This window comes from Urocitellus parryii, chromosome 1 (genome assembly GCF_045843805.1).
Source record: "Urocitellus parryii isolate mUroPar1 chromosome 1, mUroPar1.hap1, whole genome shotgun sequence".
Lineage (NCBI taxonomy): Eukaryota > Metazoa > Chordata > Mammalia > Rodentia > Sciuridae > Urocitellus > Urocitellus parryii.
Genome location: NC_135531.1, coordinates 166510323 through 166534944, shown reverse-complemented (window position 1 = coordinate 166534944; position 24622 = coordinate 166510323). Strand labels below are relative to the sequence as shown.

The following is a 24622-nucleotide window of genomic DNA, read 5'->3' as shown; positions in this document are numbered from 1 at the left end:
ACCTCGAGCACTTTGCATGGCCTGCTGGCCATTTTTGCATCGTCTCTGGAGTGGTGTCTGAGTTCATCCCCCATTCCTTATCAGGATTGAACACTGAGCTACATCCCCCACGCTTTTTAAAATTTTGAGACAGGGTCTCACTAAGTCACCCAGGCTGGCTTCAAACTTGCCATCCTCCTGCCTTGGCCTTCCGAGTGGCTGCAACAACTTTTTATTGCATATGGAAATTATATTTAAAAATATTCTCTGGGCTGGGATTGTGGCTCAGCGGTAGAGCACTCGCCTAGCATGGGTGGGACCCGGATTCGATTCTTAGCACCGCATAAAAATAAAGGCATTGTGTTATGTCCATCTACACCTAAAAAAAATAAATATTAAAAGAGTTTTAAAAAATAAATAAAAATATTCTCTGGTTTAGCTGAGCAGTGAGTGGAAAGTCAGGGAGTAGAATTTGTGTCTTAAAAATAACATCAGATAGAACCTGCAGTGGCCTGCTGTCCTCCTCCACCTTCAGGGACAGAACAGAGGCCTGGGGGCTAGAAGGCGGCCACCCTGGACTCCCTCTTCACCGGCTCTGGCTTCCTGGGGGTCGCTCCTCCCTGTGAGCAGGGTGCTGAGGGTGGGAGGAACTGCTACTGTAGCCCCCAGGACACACTGCTTCCCCAGGGGCCTGGGGACAGGGGTGCACCTTGCTGCTAGCCCAGGCTGGCCAAGAGCTGCAGATTCAGTGTGGAAAACTGAAGGAGCCCTCAGTCCCTGCCTCTGTCGTGATGCAAGCTCTTCACTCCAGGCTGAGACCACATCCTTCCTGCCCTGCTGGGCCATGACCACTATAAATTCATCTCATTTCCTCCCCACTCGTTTCCAAGGCTGTGTCTGGGTGAGTCCATGGAGCAGGGTGCTTGGAAAGACGAGGGGAGGAAGGGTGGGCTGGGCGTAGGGACAGGGTTTTCCTGGGTTAGTGGATTAAGGATTTCTTCTTCTAGCGTCCAAGTCTGCCCTTCAGCAGTGTCTCTGGAATGTTCCTTCATGCTTTCACTCATTGTGTGTGCAAATGCATGTGTGTACGTGTGCGGGGGAGGGCAGGGGAGCAGCTTCAGCTTACCCTGTGACCCGGCAGATGTGGCCAGCATCCCCTCTGGGCAGTTGAAGGGTGGGATGCCCATGAGGACGTGAACCTGCAGGAAAGCAGGGGACAGTCAAAGTAAAGACCTGGGGCTGAGGGGAACAGAGGATGGACACCTCCTGAGGAGGAGGACCACAGAGTTGGGAGCTGCTGGAGAACTCAGAAGACACAGAAGGATGGACTCTGGGTGGTCCAAAAGCGGGGAGTTGGGAGGCAAGAGGAGGGAGAACAGGGACTGAGGCTCCCCTGTGTGTCCAGCACCAGGCTGCTGTCCCTTTCCTAGCCCTGCCTGTCTGGGTCATTACACATGGCTTGGAAGCTGATGTCCTCTTGCCAATATAGCAAGACGGAGGACTCAAGTGAGAGCATTCCAAACAAAGCCAGCCTGTCCATCTGTCCACATACTGGGAGATGAGGTGCACTTACAGATGCAGCTGGTGATCTCGCCTGGGTGGAGCCTGAGATCCAGTTAGGGAAACAGCTACCATTGTCAGGGAGGGGCGTTGCTCTCCCTTCCACCCAGGGAGGGGTGCTGCTCTCCCCTCCACCCAGGCAAGGTGCGCTGCTCTCCCCTCCACCCAGGAAGGGGTGCTGCTCTTCCCTCCATCCAGGGAAGGGGCGCTGGTCTCCCCTCCACCCAGGGAAGGGGCACTGCTCTCCTTTCCACCCAGGGAGGAGTGCTGCTCTCCCCTCCACCCAGGGAAAGGGCACTGCTCTCCCCTGAGTCTCTGAGTGCCTTGGCTTTCTGCCTCATACCTGCTGGGGGACATGATCCCACATGTGCCTCTGATTTAAACCTGGCTCTGTTCCTTCCGGCCTGTGAACTGCTGGGCAGGCACTGAGCCTAGGCCTCTGCAGCCATGTGCCGGCCATGGGAAAGTGCACATCTCATGGGCTCCGTGGAGATCAGAGAAGGAATAAACTCTAGGGCCACACAGCTGGCCAACGGGAGCCTGGCGACATGGGTGATAGCGATCATACTGGGAACTTGAAGGAGACGTGGAGGGGACACATTGTCACTTTCCACACATACTCTGGTCCCCTGGAATTTCTGTTCCTGTCCGCCAGCGGGCTGAAGAGGACAGCTGGAGACCTGCCCTCCTTTGGAGCTGCCTGAGCTCCTCCTGTGTACCTTAGACTGCTGCTGGGCCCTGGCCTGCATCTTCCTCAGGTCAGGATAGGGGAGAAACCCAGCCTTCATCCTCAGTTCCTAAAGGCGGAATCTCAAGCCGAGAAGCAGAGGGCCATTCTGCCCAGGGCCACAGCCAGGGCAGGGCTCTTTCTCTGTTCTGTCTGGTGCCTCAGGCAGTGCGAGTCTGCCAGGCACCGTGGTGTGCTCCTGCTTACGGGCATGCATGTTTCTACCCCACAGGAGGCTTCCCTCCCATGGCTCAGGCCAGCAGGAGAGCTTTCTGGTAAGCATGGGGCCCACTTTTCAAGATGGGAGGTGGTGCTTCACTGAGTCCAGTGATACTTTTATTCCCCTGAGTACTCTGAGTCCTGCATACCTGTGGGTTCCCTGGGCCTTTTCTACTTCACAGTGTTCCCTGAGCCTTTGGTGATAGTGTTCCTACACGGGCTTCTTACCCACTGCTGTTCTGCTCCTGCCACCCCAGGGAGGACCTGAGCCCCTGGACCCTGCTCCAGGCTGCTCCTCAAGATGGCAAGTGTGCGCTGCCGGCTGGCCCGCTACCTGGAGGACCTGGAGGACTCAGACCTGAAGAAGTTCAAGATGCACCTGGAGGATTACCCTCCACAGAAGGGCTGCACCCCACTCCCACGGGGCCACACAGAGAGGGCTGACCACTTGGATCTGGCCACACTCATGATCGACTTCAATGGGGAGGAGAAGGCCTGGGCCATGGCCGTGTGGATTTTCTCTGCCATCAATAGGAGAGACCTTTATGAGAAAGCTAGGAGGGAGCAGCCAGAGGCGGGTGAGTGGGCGAGGCTCTTCTTCTTTCTTTATTAGTCCTAATCAGTTATACCTGAGGAACGCTCTTCTTCAGTACTGGTGGAGTATGCCCGGCCCAGCTCTGCCTCTTTCTCTCTTGAAGTCCAGTGGTGAGGACACTTGTGCTGTTGAGCAACTCACCTTCAGAACTGCTCACTTGCACAACAGACCCTCCTCATGCCATCCAGCATTTGGAAGCGCCCTGCCTTCTGTCTCCAGAGTTTTGCTGCCTGGGTTCCTCTACAGTGGGCTCAGGTGGCGGTGTCTTTTTTGTGACTGATTTATTTCACTTAGCCTGCCCTCCAGGCTCACCCATGCTGTAGGTTCCTCCTTTCCATATATATATATAATCTCCAGGAATTGAATCCAGGGCATTTAACCATTGGGCTACATCCCCAGCCCTTTAAAAAATGTTTTATTTTGAGACAGGGTCTTGCTAAGTTGCTTAGGGCCTTGCTAAGTTGCTAAGCCTGCCTTTGAACTCACGATCCTCCTGCCTCAGTTTCCATGCCTCTGGGGTTACAGGTGTGCACCACTGCGCCTGGCACACCTTCACCTTAGAGACTGAAGGGCGTCCGAGTCTCCTGTACAGACCACATCTCACCCACACACCCAGCTGTCCCTGGACACTCGTGCTACTTCCTCCTTGTCATCAGTGATGTGAACTTTGGTGCACAAAGCCCTCTTCCAGAGCCCCGTAGGAACTCTTTTGGGCGTATGCCTGGAAGCAGACTTAGGGACCCTGTGGTCATCCAGTGCTTGTTTTGGAGAGCCCCAGCACAGCTCTTTATACCAGATGCAATTTTATATTCCCACCAACGGGACATGAGAGTCCTGATTTCTCCATATCCATTATTTTCCATTTTCAAAGCAGTAATCAGCCAAAGAAGCATGAGCTGGCACCTCATTGCAGTTTTTTTCTTTTTTTGTTTTTCTGCCTGCTGGGGATCAAACCCTGGGCATCTGCATGTGCTGGACATGGGCTGCCCACTGAGCGGTGCCCGACCCTGTCTGCAGTTGTCAGTGCCTCCCTGGGGTGCAGGTGCTGAGCACCTTCCTAGGGGCTAGTTGACCATGTGCATTGCTTCTTTGGAGAAAGTCCTACTCACGTCCTTTTCTGTTGCTGGGTTTCCCTGTTAACTCACAAGGGCGCTTTCCACATGCTGACTTTGCCCTGTTAGATGAATGACTTGCCGTGCCTCTCCCCACCCTTTGGGTTTTGCCTTTTCCTGTTGGCATCCTTCGATACCCAGAAGTTAGTGTTCTAAAGAAATTTTTTGGCTTTTCCCTCGTTCTTCCCTCCTGGAAGAGCTCTGAGAAGATCAGGAAGCAGTTTGCTTTTCCTGACTCCTTAAAGAGCCAATGCAGAGTTACCCAGCCCAGGAAGCTGCTCCCCTGGCCACCTCCTGGCCTCTGCCTGCTGGGCCCGGGGCCTGCACCCTGCTCCTCAAGTCCAGCAGGAGTGTGCTTGGTTCAGTGTCACTCACAGGGTCCACAAGCCAAAGCCCACCTGACAGCCCAGGGGGAACTCTGTCCTCACAGAATGATGTCATTTGTGGGGAAAGCCTTTCCTATGGCTGCTACCTGGGGAACGGAAGCAGTGGCAGAACCGTCCTCAACCCCTGTGTACACACTGGGGGAGATGCTTCCTCCCAGCCTGGTGTGCGGCAGGAGGGCCAGTGACCTAGAAAGTCAGAGGATGACTTCAAGCTGTGGCAGTGAAAGGAGGGAGGGGGGCACTCAGCAGATAAGGAGCTGCGCAGCCAAGTGGCCACCGCAGGGGCAGAGTGGGGAGAGAAGGGAGGTAGGGAGGAGGTGCACAGGGTGACCCTGCAGACAGATCCATGACCACACAGTTCTGACCTAAGAGTCACCCAGGGAGCTTTATAATGCTGACACACCCCTGGAGCCACACTGAAGGATGAAGCTGCTCTGGAGTTCCCAGGAGGCAGCTCCGTTGACTCTGTGGATGGTTCCAGATGGGGTGATTTGTGGAGTTTCCCTGCTTCCTAGTGAGAGAGCTGAACCCCAACCTTCTGCTTGCCCCAGGCTCCTTCTGGCCAGAGCTGCAGCCAGGTAGAAAGGCAGGGGTGTTTGACCAAAGTCTAGTTTTGTTTATTTATTTATTTTTGCAGGGGGTGGGTACCAGGGATTGAACCCAGAGGCACTTGACCACTGAGCCACATCCCCAGCCCTATTTTGTATTTTATTTAGAGACAGGGTCTCACTGAGCTGCTTAGTGCCTCACTGTTGCTGAGGCTGGCTTTGAACTTGTGATCCTCTTGCCTCAGCTTCCTGAGCTGTTGGGATTGCAGGTGTGCACCACTGTACCCGGCTCAAAGTCTAGTTCTTAGCTACCCTGCCACGCTGGCTTCCACGTCAGGATTCTGAGTGGAAAAGTTAGAATCCTAGTTTGGAGTCTTTGGGCCAGGTCAAAACTTGGGTAAGATTAGGGTGGGTGGACCTGGGATGAGTTAAATGTGGCTTTGGTGACCTTGCCAATAGCGTTTGCTTTCTCAATGAGCACACAGGCTCTGGAGTCTTCCATTTTCCTCTCAGGTCCTGCCCACCTGCTGCTGTCCTAGGTAGTTCTCCTAGGCCGACCTTTGTCTTACCAGGCCTCTATTTCTCCATGAGTAGCTACTTGGGGATGTCACCAGTGACTGTTCAGACCTCTGTGGGTGCATATTGGAGCTTTGAATATAGGAGGGCAGCTGGGCCTCACCTCACACAGATAGCCATCGCTGTGGGATCCCTGGAGTCAGCATTATAAAGCTCCCTGGGTGAATCTAAGGTCAGCCAGGCTCTAAATGACTACATTAGAACGGAACCCAATGGGTCCTTCTTGTCCTGGAAGACCCAGAAGTCTAGATGTGAGAGCACAGGGTGTGGGTGAGGTGGGCACAGGCCATGGCAGGCAGGGAAGGCTAGTCCCTGCTGCAGATCTTGAGGCCCTGGGCTGGCCTCCCTGTTGGACAGGTGGAGACTGGCCTGGCTGGTGCCTTGGCTGGTGCATCCCTGGGCCTGGGAGGGTGCTCTGAGGAGGACACTCTGAGGGTGGAGGCAGTGTGGGGCCCCAGGCTGGCAGGTGGGTGCAGTCCCATTTCAAAGGAGTGCAGGAGGCTCCCACCTCGACTTGTGGCTGAGCACCCAGAGACTGCAACCCCAAGCCTGGCTTCAGTCTGGGGGACATCTGGGGCGACCCTGACCTTGGCCACTGTTGAGCTGCTCTCAGCTGCTTCCTGAAGCCTGGCTTTTGACACTTCATGGTTTCTTCCTCTGGTGTTCAGATAATGCTCATGTTTCCGGTCCCACTGTGGTGTGCCAGGAAGACAGCATCGAAGAGGAGTGGAAGAGTTTGCTGACCTGTCTTTCCAGAATCTCAGCTTGTAAAAAGAAGCATGGTAAGCCATGGTGGCCTTCCACTGGGTTTCCGACCTGGGTCAGGGGCTGCACAGCTGGCCAGTCACGGTCCTGTTTGCTCCTGCTCCTTGTTTTGTTCTGCTTTTTGGCTCTGGAGATTGAATCCAGAGGTGCTCTCCCTTGAGCCACATCCCCAGTCCTTTTCTTTCCAAGTTGCTGAAGCTGATCCTCCTGCCTCGGCCTCTGGAGTAGCTGGGATTACAGGTGTGTCCAGTGCACTCCTCCTCTACTCCTTGGGATGCAAGACCTGTCTTAGGAAATCCACTATCAGTCAAGGAAGCAGATCCGGGCTTGCCTGGCTCCTCATGGTCCCAGAGCCCAGGGAGGTGCTGAGGGGTTCAAGGTCTAAGGATGTAGGGAGGGAGTAAGATTAGAAAAGGAAGTGCTTTCTGTCTGGTGGCTGCACGCACAGCTTGGACCTCTGCTCAGTTGCGCTTGTGAGAGTGTAATGCTTCTGGGACCCTTCCCAGCAGGCCCCGGAGAAATGAATCTCCTCTGTCTCTGTCCCCATTGCCACTCCCTCTTGATCATAGGCCCATTTTTTTCTTGTTGTTTTAAGGAATGCAGACGTGGATTTGCATCTAGACACATCTGAAATACAGTAGCACGTGTGCTCCTACCTGGGTTCCACACACACGTGGGAGGCACACTGCCTCCTGCTAGTGGCCCATGCTCCCTGCCCCCCCCCCCCTGCCGCAGCCTCAGCGCCCCCTGCAGGGCGCACAGCCGCGCGGCTCTGTCTGCGGCCTGACTTTCTGTCTCTCCAGGGCCTGATGACTTTCTGTCTCTGCCTAGATTACTGCAAGGAGTACCGGAGACATGTGAGGAGCAGGTTCCACTGCATCGAGGACAGGAACGCGCGCCTGGGCGAGAGCGTGGACCTCAACAGGCGCTACACGCGGCTGCGGCTGGTCAAGGAGTACCCGAGCCAGCAGGAGCGGGAGCAGGAGCTGCTGGCCATCGGCGGGACCAAGACGTGGGACAGGCCCATGAGCCCTATCAGGCTGGAGCAGCTATTCGAGCCCAACGACCAGCATTCAGAGCCTGTGCACACGGTGGTATTCCAGGGAGCTGCCGGCATCGGGAAAACGATCCTGGCCAGAAAGATTATGTTGGACTGGGCATCCGGAAAGCTCTTCCAGGACAAGTTTGACTATCTGTTCTACATTCACTGTCGCGAGGTGAGCCTGGTGACCCCGAGGAGCCTGGGGGACCTGATCGTCAGCTGCTGCCCTGACCCAAACCCACCTGTGCACAAGATCATGCGCAAGCCATCCAGGGTTCTCTTCCTCATGGATGGCTTTGACGAGCTGCAGGGAGCCTTTGACGAGCACTTAGGCGTGGTCTGCACCGACTGGCAGAAGGCCGAGCCAGGGGATGTCCTCCTGAGCAGCCTCATCAGGAAGAAGCTGCTGCCTGAGGCCTCTCTGCTGATCACAACAAGGCCCGTGGCCCTGGAGAAACTGCAGCACCTGCTGGACCACCCTCGGCATGTGGAGATCCTGGGTTTCTCCGAGACCAGGAGGAAGGAGTATTTCTTCAAGTACTTTTCCACCGAGGCGCAAGCCAGTGAGGCCTTCAGGCTGATCCAGGAGAATGAGATCCTGTTCACCATGTGCTTCATCCCGCTGGTCTGCTGGATCGTGTGCACAGGGCTGAAGCAGCAGATGGAGAGTGGGAAGGGCCTGGCTCAGACGTCCAAGACCACGACAGCCGTGTATGTCTTCTTCCTCTCCAGCCTGCTGCACTCCCGCGGGGGCGGCCAGGAGCAGCACCTCTCCCCCCACCTGCGGAGCCTCTGCTCTCTGGCTGCGGACGGAATCTGGAACCAGAAGATCCTCTTTGAGGAGTGTGACCTGAGGGACCACGGCCTGCAGGAGGTGGACGTGTCGGCCTTCCTGAGGATGAATCTGTTCCAGAAGGAGGTGGACTGCGAGAAGCTCTACAGCTTCATCCATATGACCTTCCAGGAGTTCTTTGCGGCCATGTACTACCTGCTGGAGGAGGAGGAGGAGGAGGCGGAGGAGGCGGGCAGGGAGAGGGGTGTGCCCACTCGGCGTCTGGAGCTTCCAGACCGAGATGTCAGGGTGCTGCTGGAGAACTACGGCAAGTTTGAGAAGGGATACCTGATCTTCGTGGTGCGCTTCCTCTTTGGCCTTGTGAACCAGGAGAGGGCCTCGTACTTGGAGAAAAAACTGAGCTGCAAGATCTCTCAGCAAGTCAGGGTGGAGCTGCTGAAATGGATTGAAGCCAAAGCCAAGGCCAAGAAGCTGCAGGTGCAGCCCAGCCAGCTGGAACTATTCTACTGCCTGTACGAGATGCAGGAGGAGGACTTCGTGCAGCGGGCCCTGGACCATTTCCCCAAAATGGAGATCAACCTCTCCACCAGAATGGACCATGTGGTTTCTTCCTTCTGTATCAAGAACTGTCGTTGTGTGGAGAAACTCTCCCTGGGGTTTCTGCACAACTTGCCCAAGGAGGAGGAGGAAGAGGAGGAGGAGAGCAGACATCTCCCCACCAGCCAGCGAGCTCTCCTGGATCCTCATGCTGCTTATTCTCACAGGTAAGGAGACAGGTTCCAACAGGAGGCAGAATGTGCCTCTGCTTTCTGGCTCCTTTTCATGGTCCTTCTTCCTCTCCTCTCTTTTAAACTATCCTGCAAGTGCCATATAATGATGTCACCGATGCTCATTTCTGTCAGACCCCTTCGTTATCAGAGATTGACTTTTGGTTGGTGGATAAAACCAATGACAAAGAAAACCCATAAAACAAGAAACAAGTGTTTGGGAACATGCCAGTTCAGCATGAAGTATTGGGTGGGTACAGAATTGCATGGAAGTGTTTATAAACTTCAATTGCTGATAATCTACTTGGTGCATTGTCTTCGTCTATGTTTGTGCTGCTATATTAGAATGCCTGAGGCTGGGACATTTGCAAAGAACAAAGGTTTATTAATTACAGTTCTGGAGACTGGGAAGTCCTAGACCTATGGGCCTACCCCTGGAGAGGACTTTTGTGCTACATCATCCCTTGGGGGAAGGTGGAAGAGCAAGAGAGGGTGTGTGCACATGAGGGTGCAAGAAGTGGGACCTCAGCCCCCTTCCTTCTGTAATGGTGGTAGTCTATGTGAGGATGGAGCCCCTGTGACCAGAGCATTCCTACCAGGCTCCTCTGTCCGGCACACGCTTTGGGCACACATCCAAAGTACAGCATTCATGGCAGGTGGTCAGTGCCTGAGGGGCAGAACAACCCTGAGAGTTGGAGTCCAGGAACACAGAGGAGCAGGGCAAGGTGCTGCACACCTGTGGCCCCAGGGACCTGGGGCCTCAGTGACTCAGTAAGACCCTGTTTCCAAATAAAAATGAAGGGCTGGGGACATAGCTCAGTTGGTAGAGCGCTTGCCTCACATGCACAAGGCCCTGGGTTCCATCCCAAGCACTAAAAAGAAAAGAAAAGGGCTGGAATGTAGCTCAGTGGCAAAGTGACCCGAGTTCAATCTCCAAGACCAAGCCCCCTAAAACAAACTAGTAACTCAGAGGACAGGGGAACCTAGAGTGGTGGAGGGAGGTCAGTGTCAGTGGAGGCAGGGAAGCCAGGCTGCCTTGGAGGCTTGATCCTGTGTGGTGGGGGGGGGGGCAGGGACTGGCAGGGACTGAGAGAGTACAGTCTCCATGTGCAGAAAGAGCACAGGTGATCGCCGGGTGGTGTTAAGGTCTGTAAACAAGTCAAAATAACACCTGGTATTTTGCCAGGGGAATGTTAGAGTTCGTAAACAAGTCTGGATGGTGCCTGGCAAAATGCCAGAGGGAGTGGTTTGAGAAGTAACAAAAGCGAGCAGGGTGGCATGCCTGCGTGGACAGCCCTAGGGTGAGTCATGGAGGCAGGGCAGGGAGGGCAGGGCCTCCTTTGAGGCTCTGCCTTGGCTTTAGATTTATTTTAAACTGGCAAATAATGGAGAGACATAGATGATAAATAGATAAGTGACTGATAGGGACAGACACACAGACAGGCGGATGGCTTGTTTGGTGTGCTGGGGATCAAACCCAGGTCCTTGCTCACGCTAAGCATATGCTCGGACACTGAGCTGCCCCAGGCCCTCCCTGATGTTTTGACGGCGTTGATTGGCATACCCATAATTCACCAGTGCACACATATTTGGTGGTGAGAGTGCTAAAGTCCATTTTATTGATTTCAACATACACAAAAATTTGTTATCGACTGTGGTCCTCAGGCCGTGCCGCAGGCAACCGAAGCTCATCCCTTCCCCACTTGCTGAAGCTTCGCCTCCTTTCACAGGCCAGCCCTTTCCCCTGTCCCCATCCCTGCTAGCAAACACTGCTGTCCCTTCCTGGGACGTTGACTCTTAGATTCTCCCATGTGCTTTGGCATTAGGATGTCACCCAAATCACCCCTTGGGGGATGGCCAGGGAGCTGAAGCCAGTCGCCCTGTCCTACCCGGAGGTCCTTGGGTCATTTCACTTCTGAAGTCCCTTCTGTGTGACTGAAGGCACCATCTATGGACCAGGAAACGGACCCTCGTCGGCACCAAGCGTGCCGCCCTTGCTCTTGGACGTCCAGAGCATCGGCAGCAAGCCCATTTCTGTTGTTGACAAGCCGCCCAGTGTCTCCTATTGGATGCAGATGGGCAGATGCCCGAGCGAGGCTGTCCCTTGCTGTGGAAGACTTGCCCAGGGCAGGCAGGCTGTGGGCAGCTGGAGGGCGCCGGGGGTCCATTCTCGGTGGCAGAGGTCTTCCCAGCGTCCCGCCCTCTGCATTCCTCCTGAGCCTTCTGGGCCTTCCCAGCCCTGGGGCCTCCTATGAACCAGCCAGGCATCTCTGGTTCTGCTCCTGACTTTAGAAACCAGTCTTCCTTCTCTCCCTCTCCCTTCTGACTTCTAGGCTGGTGAGCTGCTCTCTCACGTCCAGCTTTTGCCGGGGCCTCTTCTCAGTGCTGAGCAGCAATCAGTGCCTGACTGAGCTGGACCTCAGTGACAACACCCTGGGGGACCCAGGCACGAGGGTGCTCTGCGAGGCTCTCCAGCAACCGGGCTGCAACATCCAGAGGCTGTGGTGAGTGCCCCTTGCTCCTCGCGGGAGGGGCAGGCCTGCAGGGACGCTGGGGCTGTTCTCAGCTGCCTGGAAAAGTCCACAGCCCCGACTTTATCTCCCAGCCAGGCCGAGGGTCAGCAGGATGGCTTTTCCTGAGGCCTCTCGCCTGGGCGCGGAGGTCGCTGTTTTGTCCTTGTCTTCACACTCTCTCTGTTGGGTCTGTGGCCTCTCCCTGACAGGACACCAGTTAGAGGTCCATACCAATGACCTCCTTCCACTTACCACTGGTTGGAAGACCCCCTTCCAAATGCACGTCTATTCTGTGGTCCTCCTGTCCATTGCAAGTGGCCAGAAGGACAGCTGGGGAAGTTTTGGATGGGGGAGGACTGGGGAGGAACTGAGAAGAAAGTGAGTTCTTGGTGGCAAATAAAAAGGCCATGACTTTTACTCTCTCCCGTGTCCTCATGGCCAGGTTCATGGAGGAGAGCCGGAGTTTCATTACGCATGGTCACGGTTAGCTGAGTTATACCACCAGGATGTTCTGCATAGACTGAAATGTCCTGGGGACTCTCCTGTGGCTTTGCTAGGAAGTCCCACTGTCCGCCAGAGCTGAGTCAGATTCACATGTCTGAGTGCAGCTGGGTTCCCTGCCCTCTGCAGCTCCAGGTCAGCACGTGCCCCTGCGCTACATGAAAAGCTGCATGTCCACAGGGAGGCCTGCTGCTTCTTCTTTTTTGGGGGGTGGGGTGGGTAAAAAGTGTTTCCCAGGCTGGTCTTGAGCCCCTGGAGACCTTCCCACCTCAACCTCCCGTGTGGCAGGGACTGCAGGTCTGGGCCACTGTGCCCAGCTCCTGCGGCCACCTCTCATGCTCATCACACCCACCCGACCCTGGCCTCATCCATTTCACCTACTGTACAGCCACTGTCCCCTTTCCTGGTTCTCACCAGCCCTGCTCCAGCAACCCTGTATGCCTGCTGGTTATTACAGTGGTCTCTTGGTCCTCTGGGTCAGTCTTGCTGCTCTCTTTGCAACACCTGGACATACATCTACAGAGAGCCTGTAGGCTGTTTGGTCTCTCCATCTGCTCATGCCCCCACCCATCTGTTCTGCATGCAGGAGACGGGATTGTTCACAAGTCCTACCTTGGCTGTGTCTTCCCATGCCTGAATCTCTTGCAACTCTTTTCATAAATTAGAAGCCTCCTCTTTCCCCAGGGTTCTGGTTGTTGACCATGCACCCTTGGTTCTTGAGCTTCGCCCCAAGGCCCTCTCCTTGCTTCTCCTCTGGGTTCCCCACATGATTCTAGGGGGTGAGACACAGACAGGGATAAGGAGATGCTTGTGGATAAGGAGAGACTCAGCTGTCTGTGTGCTTGCAGTTGATATAAAGATGGGGACAGAAAGGAAGGTGCCCCAGGTGTTCCTGCTCCCACACAGGGACAAATTGTTGTTGTTGTTGGGGGAGATGGCAGTGGTGAAGTGTGTATGTGTGTGTACAGTGGTAAAAGTTTTCTGTTGCTGCAACAAAATACTTGAGGCTGGGTATTTTAGAAAGAAAAGCAGCTTATTTGGCTCACAGATTTGGAGACTAAAAGCCCAAACAGCCTGGTGCCAGTCTTGGGGAGGGTCTCTTGGTGGATGGCATCATGATGGGAGTGTGTACCAGAGGGAGAGAGCATGGTGAGTTTGGAAGCTGGAGAGTCGGGAGGGGTTGGGCTCACTCATTTACGACACCCTCTTGTGAGGACTAACTGGGGTACCAGGAAGATGATGCTGGTCTCTTTGGAGGCCAGCACCCTGGTGACCTCATCACCTGCACTCGGCCCAACCTCTTGAAGGTCCCACGACCTCCTGATATCACCATGCTAAGCCCAAGCCCCTGACATGTGAGCCGTGGGGGATGGGTCACCTCCAAACACCTGGAGGCCATTGAGAACCAGGCCTTCTGCTTTAGTGTCTCTCCTCCGGGTAAACGGAGCACTGTGATTAAATCGTCACGAGAACAGGGGAGAAAAGCTGGCAAAGACAGCGAGGCCACTGCTGGGGCACCGCTGTGGGGACGTGGTGCCGAGCTGGACCCGGTGCTGCCTCTCCATGGCCAGATGCCCAACACCCACCCTGTAGAGTTGGCCTCCTGGTGCCAGGGCTGGATTTAGGAGCTCTGGGTGGATGGCATTCCCACGAGGGCCTGGCACATTCCCCTCGCACTGGAGAACCCAGGGCCTGCTGGTGCACACAGCAAGTGCACACTGGGTGGACAGCCAGGAAGGGACCGTTAGCCTGCCCTCTGACCATGTGACAGGAGCCCGAGGGAAGCAGAGGAGGAGGTTTGTTTTGGCTCTACTTCCAGAGGTTTCTCGGTCTGGTGCTGCTGCTCTGGGCCTGGGGTGGGACAGCCACTCAGGTGGGGCATGTGTGGAGTCCATTCACCACGGTGGCTGGGACCTGAGGAGATACAGGAGTGGGGCCAGGGTCCCCGTGTCCCTTTCCAGGGCCTGTCCCCAGTGACCTCTCTCCTTCCCCAGGCTCCACCCCAAAGGCTCCACCGCCTCTTGGTCGCACTGGGGGCAGATGGCCATGCCTACTGCACACAGGCCTTGGGGACAGCCCAGAGCCCACCGTGACCGGAGCCACATCATGACACCTCTTGCCTCCGTCTTGCTGTAGGCTGGGGCGCTGTGGCCTTTCCCATCTGTGCTGCTTCGACATCTCCTTGGTGCTGAGCAGCAATCAGAAGCTGGTGGAGCTGGACTTGAGTGACAACGCCCTGGGAGACTTTGGGATCCGGCTTCTGTGTGTGGGCCTGAAGCACATACTCTGCTGTCTGCAGAAACTCTGGTGGGTCTGGGCGTGCTGGGCAGCTCTGCCTGTGGGGGTGCCTGGCAGCTCCTGGGCAGTGAGCCACGGGAGCTGGTGCTTCACAGTGAGAGCGGCCGGGCTGCTCGGAGGACCCAGGTGTCTTCTGTGGGTGCTGTCAACCACCCAGTCGGGGCTTGGGCGAGCCGGTGGAAGCCCTGGTGGGGCATGAAGAAATGGTGGGGCCAGCCAAGGCCCTTAAGGCCACGGTGGGTGTGCGGGAAGAGTGTGGGACTTCATGGGGAGCTCTCAGATAGATAGAAAACCCATGCCAAAGTGTGACGCTTCCTGACACTGGAGGGAGACTTGCATTCTGGAGAAGGGAGCACTCGGGAGGGTGGGGCCAGTTCATGATGGAGACGTGGGGACAAAGGAAAGCAAGCCAGCACTCCAGTGTTGTGGAGGGGTGAAGTGAGCCTGGGGCACTGGTGGGGGGCAAGGTGGCACAGCCCCCTTGGGAAGCTGTGTGGCAGTTCCCCAAACAGAATGACCCCTTGAGCCAGCAGCTCTACTCAGAGGCTCAGGCACAGGCCCACAAAGAAACGCAGCAGGCAGCTGGGAGTGACCCACCGCAGGTGTCCCCTGGTGGAAGGGGCCACCGGCCTTCGGGCCCATGTGCAGGCTGAGCTAAGCCAGGCGCAGGGCCGCACTGCACCACCCCACAGGAAACCTGGGAGAGTTAACAAGGTGGGGAGGCCAGGAGAGGGATGTGAAGGTGCCCAGCTACGGTTCAGTCTATGGAAAGAGCTCCAGGCATGGGTGGCCGTGGCTGCAGGAGACTGTGCACGGGCGTATGCCATTGACTCGTGCAGCTAGAATGGCAAAGTGGTCGGCTTTATCTTACTTTGCCACCTTGGCATCAGCCCAGGGGCCAGTGCTGGATGGGCTTGGAAGGGCTTGCTTTTTACCACAGGGGGAGGTCAGGCTCCCTCGGAGGGTGGGGCACGCGGGCGGTCAGGTGCTCCCCCTGGAGGGGCCAGCTGGAGAGCCACAGACTTTCTCCTCTCCGTGAAAGGTTGGTCAGTTGCTGCCTCACCTCAGCATGCTGCCAGGACCTCGCGGCCGCGCTGAGCGCCAGTCGCTCCTTGACTAGACTCTACATTGGAGAGAACGCCCTGGGCGACTCAGGAGTCGGGACTCTCTGTGAGGCCGTCGGACATCCACAGTGCAGCCTGCAGAAGCTGGGGTAAGGCTGCCTCCAGCCCCATGCAGAACGTGGTGGTGACCCCAGAGAGGGAGGCCGCTGGGCTTAGGGAAGAGAACCAAGCAGCCGTGGCAGAGTGTTCCGGCAGGGGTCGCCCTTCCTGTCCACTCCACAGTCCACCAATCATGGACTTAACCAGCCGCAGACCAAACCTATCTGAAAAAATAGGTCTGTACTGAACATAAACACAGGTTTCCCTTGTCATCGTCCCCTAAACAGTGCAGTGTCACAGCTGCATCGTGTGCATTCCATCAGGGATGGTAAGTAACTTCGAGGGGAGTCCAAGAGGGTGTGCTGGCTATAAGCACATTCTGCACTACTCTGCGGGCACGTGAGCACCTACTGACTCCGATGCCACGGGGCGGGGCGGAGCCAGCCCCCCAGAGGATACCGAGGGTTAGCCGGGTTGCTGCTAATGAGGCCAGTATTTGCTAATTTGTGGTTATTGGCATTCATAAAGTTAGAAGAGACTTTAGAGAAGGTGCAGCCCAATTCCCACTGAATGAGGAAGCTCTAGAGTTGGCCCGAGTTCACTTGTTCTAGGTGTGGACACCTGTAGGCATGCAAGTGATCGCAGCAGTGTGGCCTCAGCACAAAGCGTGTCTCCCCATGCAGCACTTCCTCTGGTTCCCTGTTCTGGTTCCTGTCCTCCTTCCCAGGGCTCTGAGAAGCAACTGTAGTCCTGCCCCTGGGTGGCTGTCACCCTCGTCTTATCTTGCACGACATTGCTAAATCCCCACCTGGGACACAGCTCAGCATCTTTACCCACCCAGTCGCTCTCCCAGGGGGGCTGGCTTGCTGAGGGTCCTTAGAGGGAGAGAATTTTTTTTTTTTTAATATTTATTTTTTAGTTATCGGCGGACACAACATCGTTGTTTGTATGTGGTGCTGAGGATCGAACCCGGGCCGCACGCATGCCAGGCGAGGGCACTACCGCTTGAGCCACATCCCCAGCCCTGCTGAGGGTCCTTAGAAAGGCACCTCAGACAGGAAGTTGGGGGCCTCCTTCCTTCCATGAGCTATGCTTTTGCTGGCCGACTCCCTGCTTGCCTTGGGTTTTTGGCAGCCATGTCAGGCTTTCGAGACTGGATTTCTGCAGTAAATAAGAATACAGAATACCGATCATGCATCCCTGCATGGTTTTCTCAGTTGGGCTCATAAAAATGACACAAAGTAGTTATAGGAGTCACCAACATTTTCTTTTCTTTGGGCCATTGGAGATTGACACCAGGGATGCTTTACCATGGAGCTACAATTAATTTTTAAATTATTTTAAATTTTTTAAAAATTAATTTTGATTAAATATTTTAAAAATTTCTTGAAACAGGGTCTCATTGAGTTGCTTGGGGCCTTTCTAAATTGCTGAGGCTGTCCTTGAACTCGCAATCCTCCTGCCTCAACCTCCTTGGTCTCTGGGGCTACAGGTGTGTGCACCACCAAGGCCAGGTAGAGGAGGCAGTGAGGCTCTGGGCACAGCCTGTGCCTGAGGATGCTGGGGAGAGGTGGTGAAGCTCCCCGCACACACACACACTGGCATCATTTCCTGTGCCCTTGCTGCCTGGTGGAGTGTTGCTGTGGGGCTCTACGGGGGCCTCTGCATCCAGCTCTCAACCTGCAGTGGGCTCACATGGACCTTTCTTTTGACCCATCATCTAGGCCTGTTTGAATCATTTTTTTTTTGGCGGCGGGAACTGGGGATTGACTCAGGGGCCCTGGACCACTGATCCACATCCCAGCCCTATTTTGTATTTTATTTAGAGACTGGGTCTCAATGAGCTGCTTAGTGCCTCACTGTTTGTTGCTGAGGCTGGCTTTGGACTTGCGATCCTCCTGCCTCAACCTCCTGAGCTTCTGGGATTACAGGCATGTGCCACTGCACCCAGCTGAACCTTGATTCTGTTGGTATGTTGTGTAAAGACAAGCAAACAGTAGGCATCTTTGTTCACATTTTACTGACATAAAGTTGGCCAGATCAGCATTCAGGGCAACATATAGTAAGAAGGGTTTTTGAGGAGCACTCCGTCAGTGCAGTCAACCACAGTCTGCATCAGGAGGCCTGGCCCTCCCTTGCCTGCCCACCCCAGAGCTCTCCTTTCTGGAGGACAGCTGCACGCAGAGCTTCAGCACTGTGCTCTGCTGCTCTTGGTTGTTCAAGGTGTGATTTGGCCCCTTTATTTTACAAGTAAATAATGTCTGTCTTCGAAAACATCCTCAAAGGGAGAGGATGACAGATACAGATAAGAGGCAAACAAAAGTGGCCTCATGGGGGTGCTTCTCTGCCCACCTTCTGTGAAGACTTCCTGCACAAGCCACATCAGAGCAGGTGCTGGATCAGGTGTGGCATGAGCTGTGAGAAGAACAGGGACTAGCACTCTGGGCAAGGCCTACAGAGGAGAGGCCCCCACGACCCTGACCTCTGTACCCAGCTGACTAAGTTGCTCAGGGCCTTGCTAAATTACTGAGGCTGGCCTCAAAGTTGCTGTCCTCCTGCCTCAGCCTCCCCTGATGCTGGGATCGCAGGTGTGTGCCTCCACACCCGGGTCATACACATGTAAGTCTCTAGAGGTGGATTCCTTAGGTGGACTCAGGGAGTTGGGACTTCCAGACACCTGTGTTTTATTAGGTATAGCCAGATTTTCTCCTCTTGAACTTCAGGCCTTAATCTGTAGCTTACATGTTGTGTCCCCTGTCCCTCACCTCCCCAGTGTCACATAAGCATAACGCAGAGAGTATTTGCCAACGTGATTAATCATCAAAATGGACCTCTCCCTCTTTGAACTGCTCCCACTGGATGGGGACTCTTCTGGGACCTGCCAGCCAGTGAACACCGGGAAGCTCTAAGCTGCCTTTACTTTCAGTTCCGTCCTTTTATTTCTTCTTCTTATTTTTGGTTTCCTTAACGTCACACCAAGGAAACTTGATAGCCTGCAAAAATGACAGTATGGAGCCCTTCCTCAGAATCCTCAAAAAGGTTTTGTGAAAGTAGGATGAGGTTGCATGCTTGGTCACTAAACATGAGCCTCTGGACCAGCCCCAGCCCCATTTCTGTCCCCTCCCGGCGACACTGAGCTGGTGTTAGTGCTGGAGCTGGCCTGGGCTCACTCTCCTGCTCCTCTGGTCTCTTCTTAGGTGACATGGTTGTCCCTTCTCCTCTTTATTCTCAGCTGTGAAGGCCCCACTTATACTTTATTTGAAAAAAAAATTTAGTTGTAAATGGGCACAATGCCTTTATTTTACTTATTTGTTTTTATGTGGTGCTGAGGATCCAACCCAGGGACTCAGACATGCTAGGCAAGTGCTCTACCACTGGGCCACAACCCAAGTCCCCCACTTATTCTTAAGCAATTACTCTGATCCTCATTTTTTTCCCCCATGGTAAGTGTAGGGATAAGAGAAACATCATGTTGAGTTTTAATAATTCAATAGGATAATTCCATTCAGCGTCATCACCCCACAGTGAGGTACCTAACAAATACTCCACCAGTGTTAGCTCTTCAGTCTTCGTTGTGAGATGCTCTTGTGAGTTGAGGCCCAACAGACTAACCCCCCTGCAGTGCCTGGCAAGGATTCTGTGCTCAGTGGACACAGGGTGAGCTGGATGTGGGGAGACCGAGACGCCCCGTTGCTGTGCCCTCTAGTCAGGGGATTTGTTGTTTGACTGTGCAAACCTGTCGCCGTGCACACCTACCTGCCAGCTTCCGGTGTCCTTCCAGCTGCAGTACTGGATCCCTGGCCACGCCCAGCCCTGAATGCCAGTGTCTCCACAGACTTCCTGCTGCTTGCTCACTGCTGCCCTTCCTGGGTAGGGCCCCTTCCCCTCCTCTGGCACTGCCCATCTCTGCTAGTGAGCCTCGTGTCCCTTCTGTGTGAGGTCATCGAGGACCTGATGGGGGTCCTTCCTGGAGGAGGGAGTAGGCCACTCAGCGCCTGTCAGTCTGCTGGTCTGGGCATCACTTCCCCTCCATCCCATGTCCTTGTTTTTCTCACTCCAGTTCTCCCTTGACTAGTGAAACAGAGATGAGATGGTGACAGGACTTCTTGTCTTCCTGGTCATGTGTTCACGCACACTATTGGAACGACTCCTTCTGTTTCTGTTGTGCATGATTTTAGAGACCAAAGGGCTTAAAATGTGCCCTTGCTGAGAGCTCTGGTCAGGGGCACTATTACCGCATGAGACGTTCTTGTTCATGGCCATTCACTGCAGACGGAGTGGTCTTTGTGTGCTGCCCGTGTGCCTTCATGAGCTCCTGAGCAGGAAGGACACAGCTGTCTGTCTCAGAGCCCTCACCGTCTTGTTGGGTGACAGCTCAACTTGACCCAAAAGGGAGAACATTAAACTCCTCACCCCTTCTAATGCAAACCAAGATTTACGCTCTGAGAATCCCTTTCCTGGGCAGGAGGAAGAGGGAATGGACAGCAGGGGTGACAGATAGGGATGTCCAAGAGGACTGGGAAGTCCTTAACCTGAGCTTGGCACCGAGGGCTGTCAGGGACCTCGCCCTGTCTCTACCACCTTGCCATGTTGGTCATGTTGAATTACTAGGTGAGAGACCAGCGTCTGCCCTTGGAGAGAGGCACACGATTCCCTGAGACTCGGCTTTCTATCTGCAAAAGGTGTGGAGCCGTTATGGCTGCACCAGAGTCACTCAGGCAGGCCTCGCGGTGTTGGGGCTGTCATCAGGAGCTGCTGGAGTGTTTTCCTGGTTGGAGTGCTGCTGGGCGCCTGAGGCAGGAGGAATCTGCAAGGAAGTGCAGTGTGGGGGGATCTGGGATCCTTCACTTTTCCTCTCCCTCCCTGCAGAGCATCTGTGGAGAGCTGCCTGCCTGTGGGATGCCCCTCAGACTACCCTCAAGGTGAAGGGCACAGCTGCTCAGACGGCTGCTGGGATATCTGGGATCGGCACCCGCTGAGGGCTCACTCTGCTCTTTCTGCAGGTTGGTGAACTCTGGCCTCACATCCTCTTGCTGCTCAGCTCTGTCCTCCGTGCTCAGAACAAACCGGAGCCTCACACACCTGTACCTGCGTGGCAATGCTCTTGGGGACGCTGGCGTCAAGGTCCTCTGTGAGGGGCTCCTGCTTCCCAGCTGCAGGCTGCAGTTGTTGGAGTGAGTCCTCTGCTCCCTCAGGTGGTGTGGGGGTGGTCCCTGGTGGGAAGGGCCTGAGGCATTGAATCTGAGAGGCCAGGAGTCACAGATGTGGCTATGACAGAGTCTCAGGACAGCAGGTGTTTTCAAGATGGTGTAAAGCCAAGTCAAGCTCCTTGCACCACAGTCTTCTGTGCAGCTGGCAGGCAGGGACACAGTGGTGCTTGCAGTTTATGGAAATCTGGGGCAGACACAGCCTCTGGGCATGACAGCTTAAGAAACTTCCCTTACTAATTGGTGGGCACTGACCTCCCCTTTAAAGAAGACAGGAAGATGACCTTTGGCACATATGGCTGCACCACACTAGTTAGCCCTGGGAGTTTTCTGGGTCTCTAACGGGGCAGGCTCCGACCTTGGGTCCCTGGGGGGATGACCTGGGCGTGTCCTTGAATCACTCCTTCTTGCAGACTGGACAACTGCAGCCTCACCTCACACTGCTGCTGGCATCTTTCCAGGATCCTGACCTCCAACCGAAGCCTGCAGAAGCTGAGCCTGGGTAACAATGACCTTGGCGACCTGGGGGTCATGATGCTCTGTGAGGTCCTGAAGCAGCAGGGCTGTTTCCTCCGGAGCCTACAGTAAGTGCTCTGCAGAGGAACCACCCAAACCCCACTCTCCAGAGGCACTGGCTCTCAGGGTTAGGTTGGGCCTGGCCCCATGCCTTTACTGGGGTACACAGGAATTGGGCTGCCAAGTCAACAGCATCCAGAGATTCAGAGCACCCAGGTACAGTCGGTGCGAGAAGGCTTTCCACCCAGCGTCCTGGGGGAAGCCAGTCTGGTGACAGTGGCCGACGGTGCTCTGCAGAACCAGGAGGGTCTCTGATGGCAAGTGTCCTAGCATAGTGGGCTGCTGTCCTGGCTCTGAGGATTTCTAAATGAAAAAGGGGAGAAATTCCACGACACTCAGCAGGAGGGACCTCGACCCGCGGACTTCCGCTGTGCCTCAGTGGTGGGCATCAGCTCTGTGGCCGGAGGTTGTAGAGCGTCTCCCAGATTCTTAGAGCCACAGCCGTTGGGGGTCCGCATTCTGTCCTTGGGTCTCTCTCTGCTCTCCTGGCTCCCCTCACCCTCCTGTCTGGTACGTGTTGGATTGTCAAGTCTTGATCCCGGGGCTAACTTTTGTTGCTCACACTTTCTCCCTGATTTGAATGTCCAGTCTCTGGCTTCACCAAGGATGTGCTGTGCCCTCAGGCTACCTCTGTGAATTCCATGTCTGAATGCTTCTCTGATCCCTCCTCTTGGAGGTTTAATGTGCTCCTCAACTCCCCCATCCAAATCCAAACTCCTGCTCCTCCTCTCTGTCTTTGACCAGCTCCGTCCCAGTTGCAGTCAAGACCGAACTTACTCCTAACAGCTCAGTCCAGAGTAGTCTGGTGCTGACCTTAACAGCTCTTCTTTCTTAAACCTGCATCTATCCAATCAGCTTGTCCTGTGAGATCTGCTTCCATGGGATATCCACTCCCTGGCCTCCTCTTGGTGGTTTCATGTCACTGTCTGGTCACTGTCACCTCTGGTCTAGGTTGTAGGATGCATTCTGAAATGCCATGTCTGCACTGCTCCTTGGGTAGCACACACAGTGAGCTGCTGGATGTGAGACAGTTCTTCTCACTCTTGCCAGGTGCTCTAGTGACTTCCTGTCACATTCACAGTGGGGAGGTGGACTGCAAACTCTTGGTGGCTCTGAGCCCCTTCTGCCAGCGGCAGCTGCCTCTGATGCTCATACTGCTTCCATTGCGGTGGTCTCCTTTCGGGTTTGCCAGAGCACAGCCATCTCTGGACCTTTGCTGGTGCTGTCCCTGTGCCTGGAGTTCTGTCTCTTCCAGTTCCCACTTGCTTGCTCCCACACACCCCTACCTGATCTACACGAGGCTTTGTACTGAAAGCAGCCAGCTGCCCATTCTCCTCCACAGTGGCGCACCCCTTCCGTGCTGTGTCATTTTCTTGCTGGTTCATTCTCTATGTCTTTTCCCCACAACACATATTCCGAGTCCAGGGACTCCTGTCCACTGCTTGTTCCCAGGCTGAGCCCGCCAGGGTGCAGGTTGGAATCAACAATGGCTGATCAGCGCTGCACCCTCGTGGGGATGCAGTGGGACACTTCTCCACGTTCCCAGGAAATACAGGTGTAGGGACGGAGGGCAGAACTGCTCAGGATGAAGCTGGGGACATTGTTATTTGTGTGTCACTGATGTAGCCCTGAAGGACATTCATGACCTGGCCTGGGGACAGGCTCAGAACAGCCTGGGGAATTCACAGATGCTAGGAGCCTGTCTCCCTCAGCCCCAGCCTCCATAACAAAACCAGGCGGGTGGCATAACAGCGGGAGCTTGTTTCTCACAGTCTGGAAGCTGGAAAGTCCCAGATCAAGGTCTGGCTAGTTCCGAAGCTGGTGGGGCTTTTCCCTTATTTGCAGATAGCTTCCTTTTTATGATGTGCTTACGGCGGTTGGCGGGTGGTGAGCGGGAGAGAGGAGTTGGGATAGATGCCCTGGAGTCTGTCCTGCAAGGCCATCGACCATTGTGAGGGCCCCATTTGTGACTTCATCTGTCTCTAACCACCTCCCAAAACCCCAACTTGCCTTGGGGGGTTAGGGCTTCACGGGTTTGAAGGCAGATGCTTAGTGTGTGACACCACCAACCAGAGCCTGCTGGAATGAGGTGGGGACAGATGGTTCCAAGAGAAGCTATGAAATACTGGGAGGTGCTCACATCAGAGACACCTCTGTGGTGTCCTTGAACTGCAGGGCAGATGTAGGGATCCCGATTAAGTGAGTGCTGTGGAAAACACAAGACCACTGAGAAGATCTGAGCCCAGACAGGATGCTGGTGATGCAGAGGGACAGGTGTAAGCCCAAACTGGCTGCAAGGGTTTCTGTGTGGTTGTGTTTATTAAGGCCTTCTTCCTTCAGGCCACAGTGAAGTGCCTACAGACACATGAAACGCAGTGTCTAACACAACCTGTTGACATAGGAGTGGGCAGCCGAGAGGTGACCTGCTAGACCTGGCAGTGGACACATGGTCATCATGCAGTCTTCTTCACCTTCACCTGTGTTTGAAGAGGCCAAACATGAAGGTTCAGAATAGAGCAGTCTGTACTGGTTACTCCAGCTACTCAGGAGGCTGAGGCCGCAGGATCCTCGAGTCCAGGAGTTTGAGGCCAGCCTGAGCAACACAGGGAGACACTTCTCAGAAACAAACACTTCAGAAGCCAGCTCTGCACTCATAGCATAGAGGCATGTAGGGTTCAAGGTTTGAGGAGATGAGTTTTTCTCCAGCACTGGGGGTGGACCCCAAGGTGCTCTACCCCTGAGCTGCACCCCTAGTCCTTTTTATTTTTTTATTCTGAGACAGGGTCTTCCCAAGTGACCCAGTCTGTCCCAGAACTTGGTATCCTCCTGGCTCGGCCTCCTGAGTTGCTGAGATCACAGGTGTATGACTGGCTGGGAGATGAGAATCTTAAGGCTAAAAACTGAGTGTTCTGAGTACAACCTAATAGTTTCTGTTTGCCTTTACAGGTTGTGTGAGATGTATTTCAATTATGAGACAAAATGTGCATTAGAAATGCTCCAGGAAGAAAGGCCAGAGTTGACCATCATCTTTGAGCCTTCATGGTAGGGGTGGACACAGGCCTGCCAGACACTGGATTCTTTGGTTCCACCACCCAGCTGTCACAGGTGAGGTGAGCCCTCCTGCGCCCAGAGTCACCTCCACATGATCAGTGTCACAGTCAGGGTGACCAAAAGCGCCCTCATGGAGGGAACCGAGGCCATTCATTCTCCTGGACAGTGCGGTTCTCAGCACCACCACAGTTGCAGATGTTCCTGATGGACTCACAGAGTCACCTCATTCAGTAAACACGTTCTC

At 54.8% G+C, this 24622-nt stretch overlaps 1 protein-coding gene across 5 annotated transcripts; it reads left to right on the top strand.

Moving 5' to 3' along the window:
• The first annotated feature begins 2786 nt into the window (after window positions 1-2786).
• On the top strand, window positions 2787-24473 carry Nlrp3 (NLR family pyrin domain containing 3). 5 transcript variants are annotated; one of them, XM_026382128.1, is made up of 9 exons: window positions 2787-3059; window positions 6361-6484; window positions 7299-9066; window positions 11403-11573; window positions 14220-14390; window positions 15424-15594; window positions 20548-20718; window positions 21165-21335; window positions 24274-24473. In XM_026382128.1, the coding sequence occupies exons 1-9, from the start codon at window positions 2787-2789 to the stop codon at window positions 24371-24373; spliced, it is 3120 nt and encodes a 1039-aa protein (XP_026237913.1). In that variant the 3' UTR covers window positions 24374-24473. The 5 variants fall into 5 exon arrangements, with proteins under 5 accessions (XP_026237913.1, XP_026237912.1, XP_026237916.1 ...); XM_026382127.1 differs by having other exon boundaries at window positions 2787-3063; window positions 6371-6484; XM_026382131.1 differs by lacking the exon at window positions 11403-11573.
• Window positions 24474-24622: the final 149 nt, after the last annotated feature.

Excerpts from the sequence above, each read along its gene's own strand:
- Nlrp3 (XM_026382128.1), top strand. The coding sequence starts at position 2,787 with ATGGCAAGTGTGCGCTGCCGGCTGGCCCGCTACCTGGAGGACCTGGAG. Across the intron at positions 9,067-11,402 it reads CATGCTGCTTATTCTCACAG|GCTGGTGAGCTGCTCTCTCA; the intron begins GTAAGGAGACAG and ends TCTGACTTCTAG. Across the intron at positions 14,391-15,423 it reads TGCTGTCTGCAGAAACTCTG|GTTGGTCAGTTGCTGCCTCA; the intron begins GTGGGTCTGGGC and ends TCTCCGTGAAAG.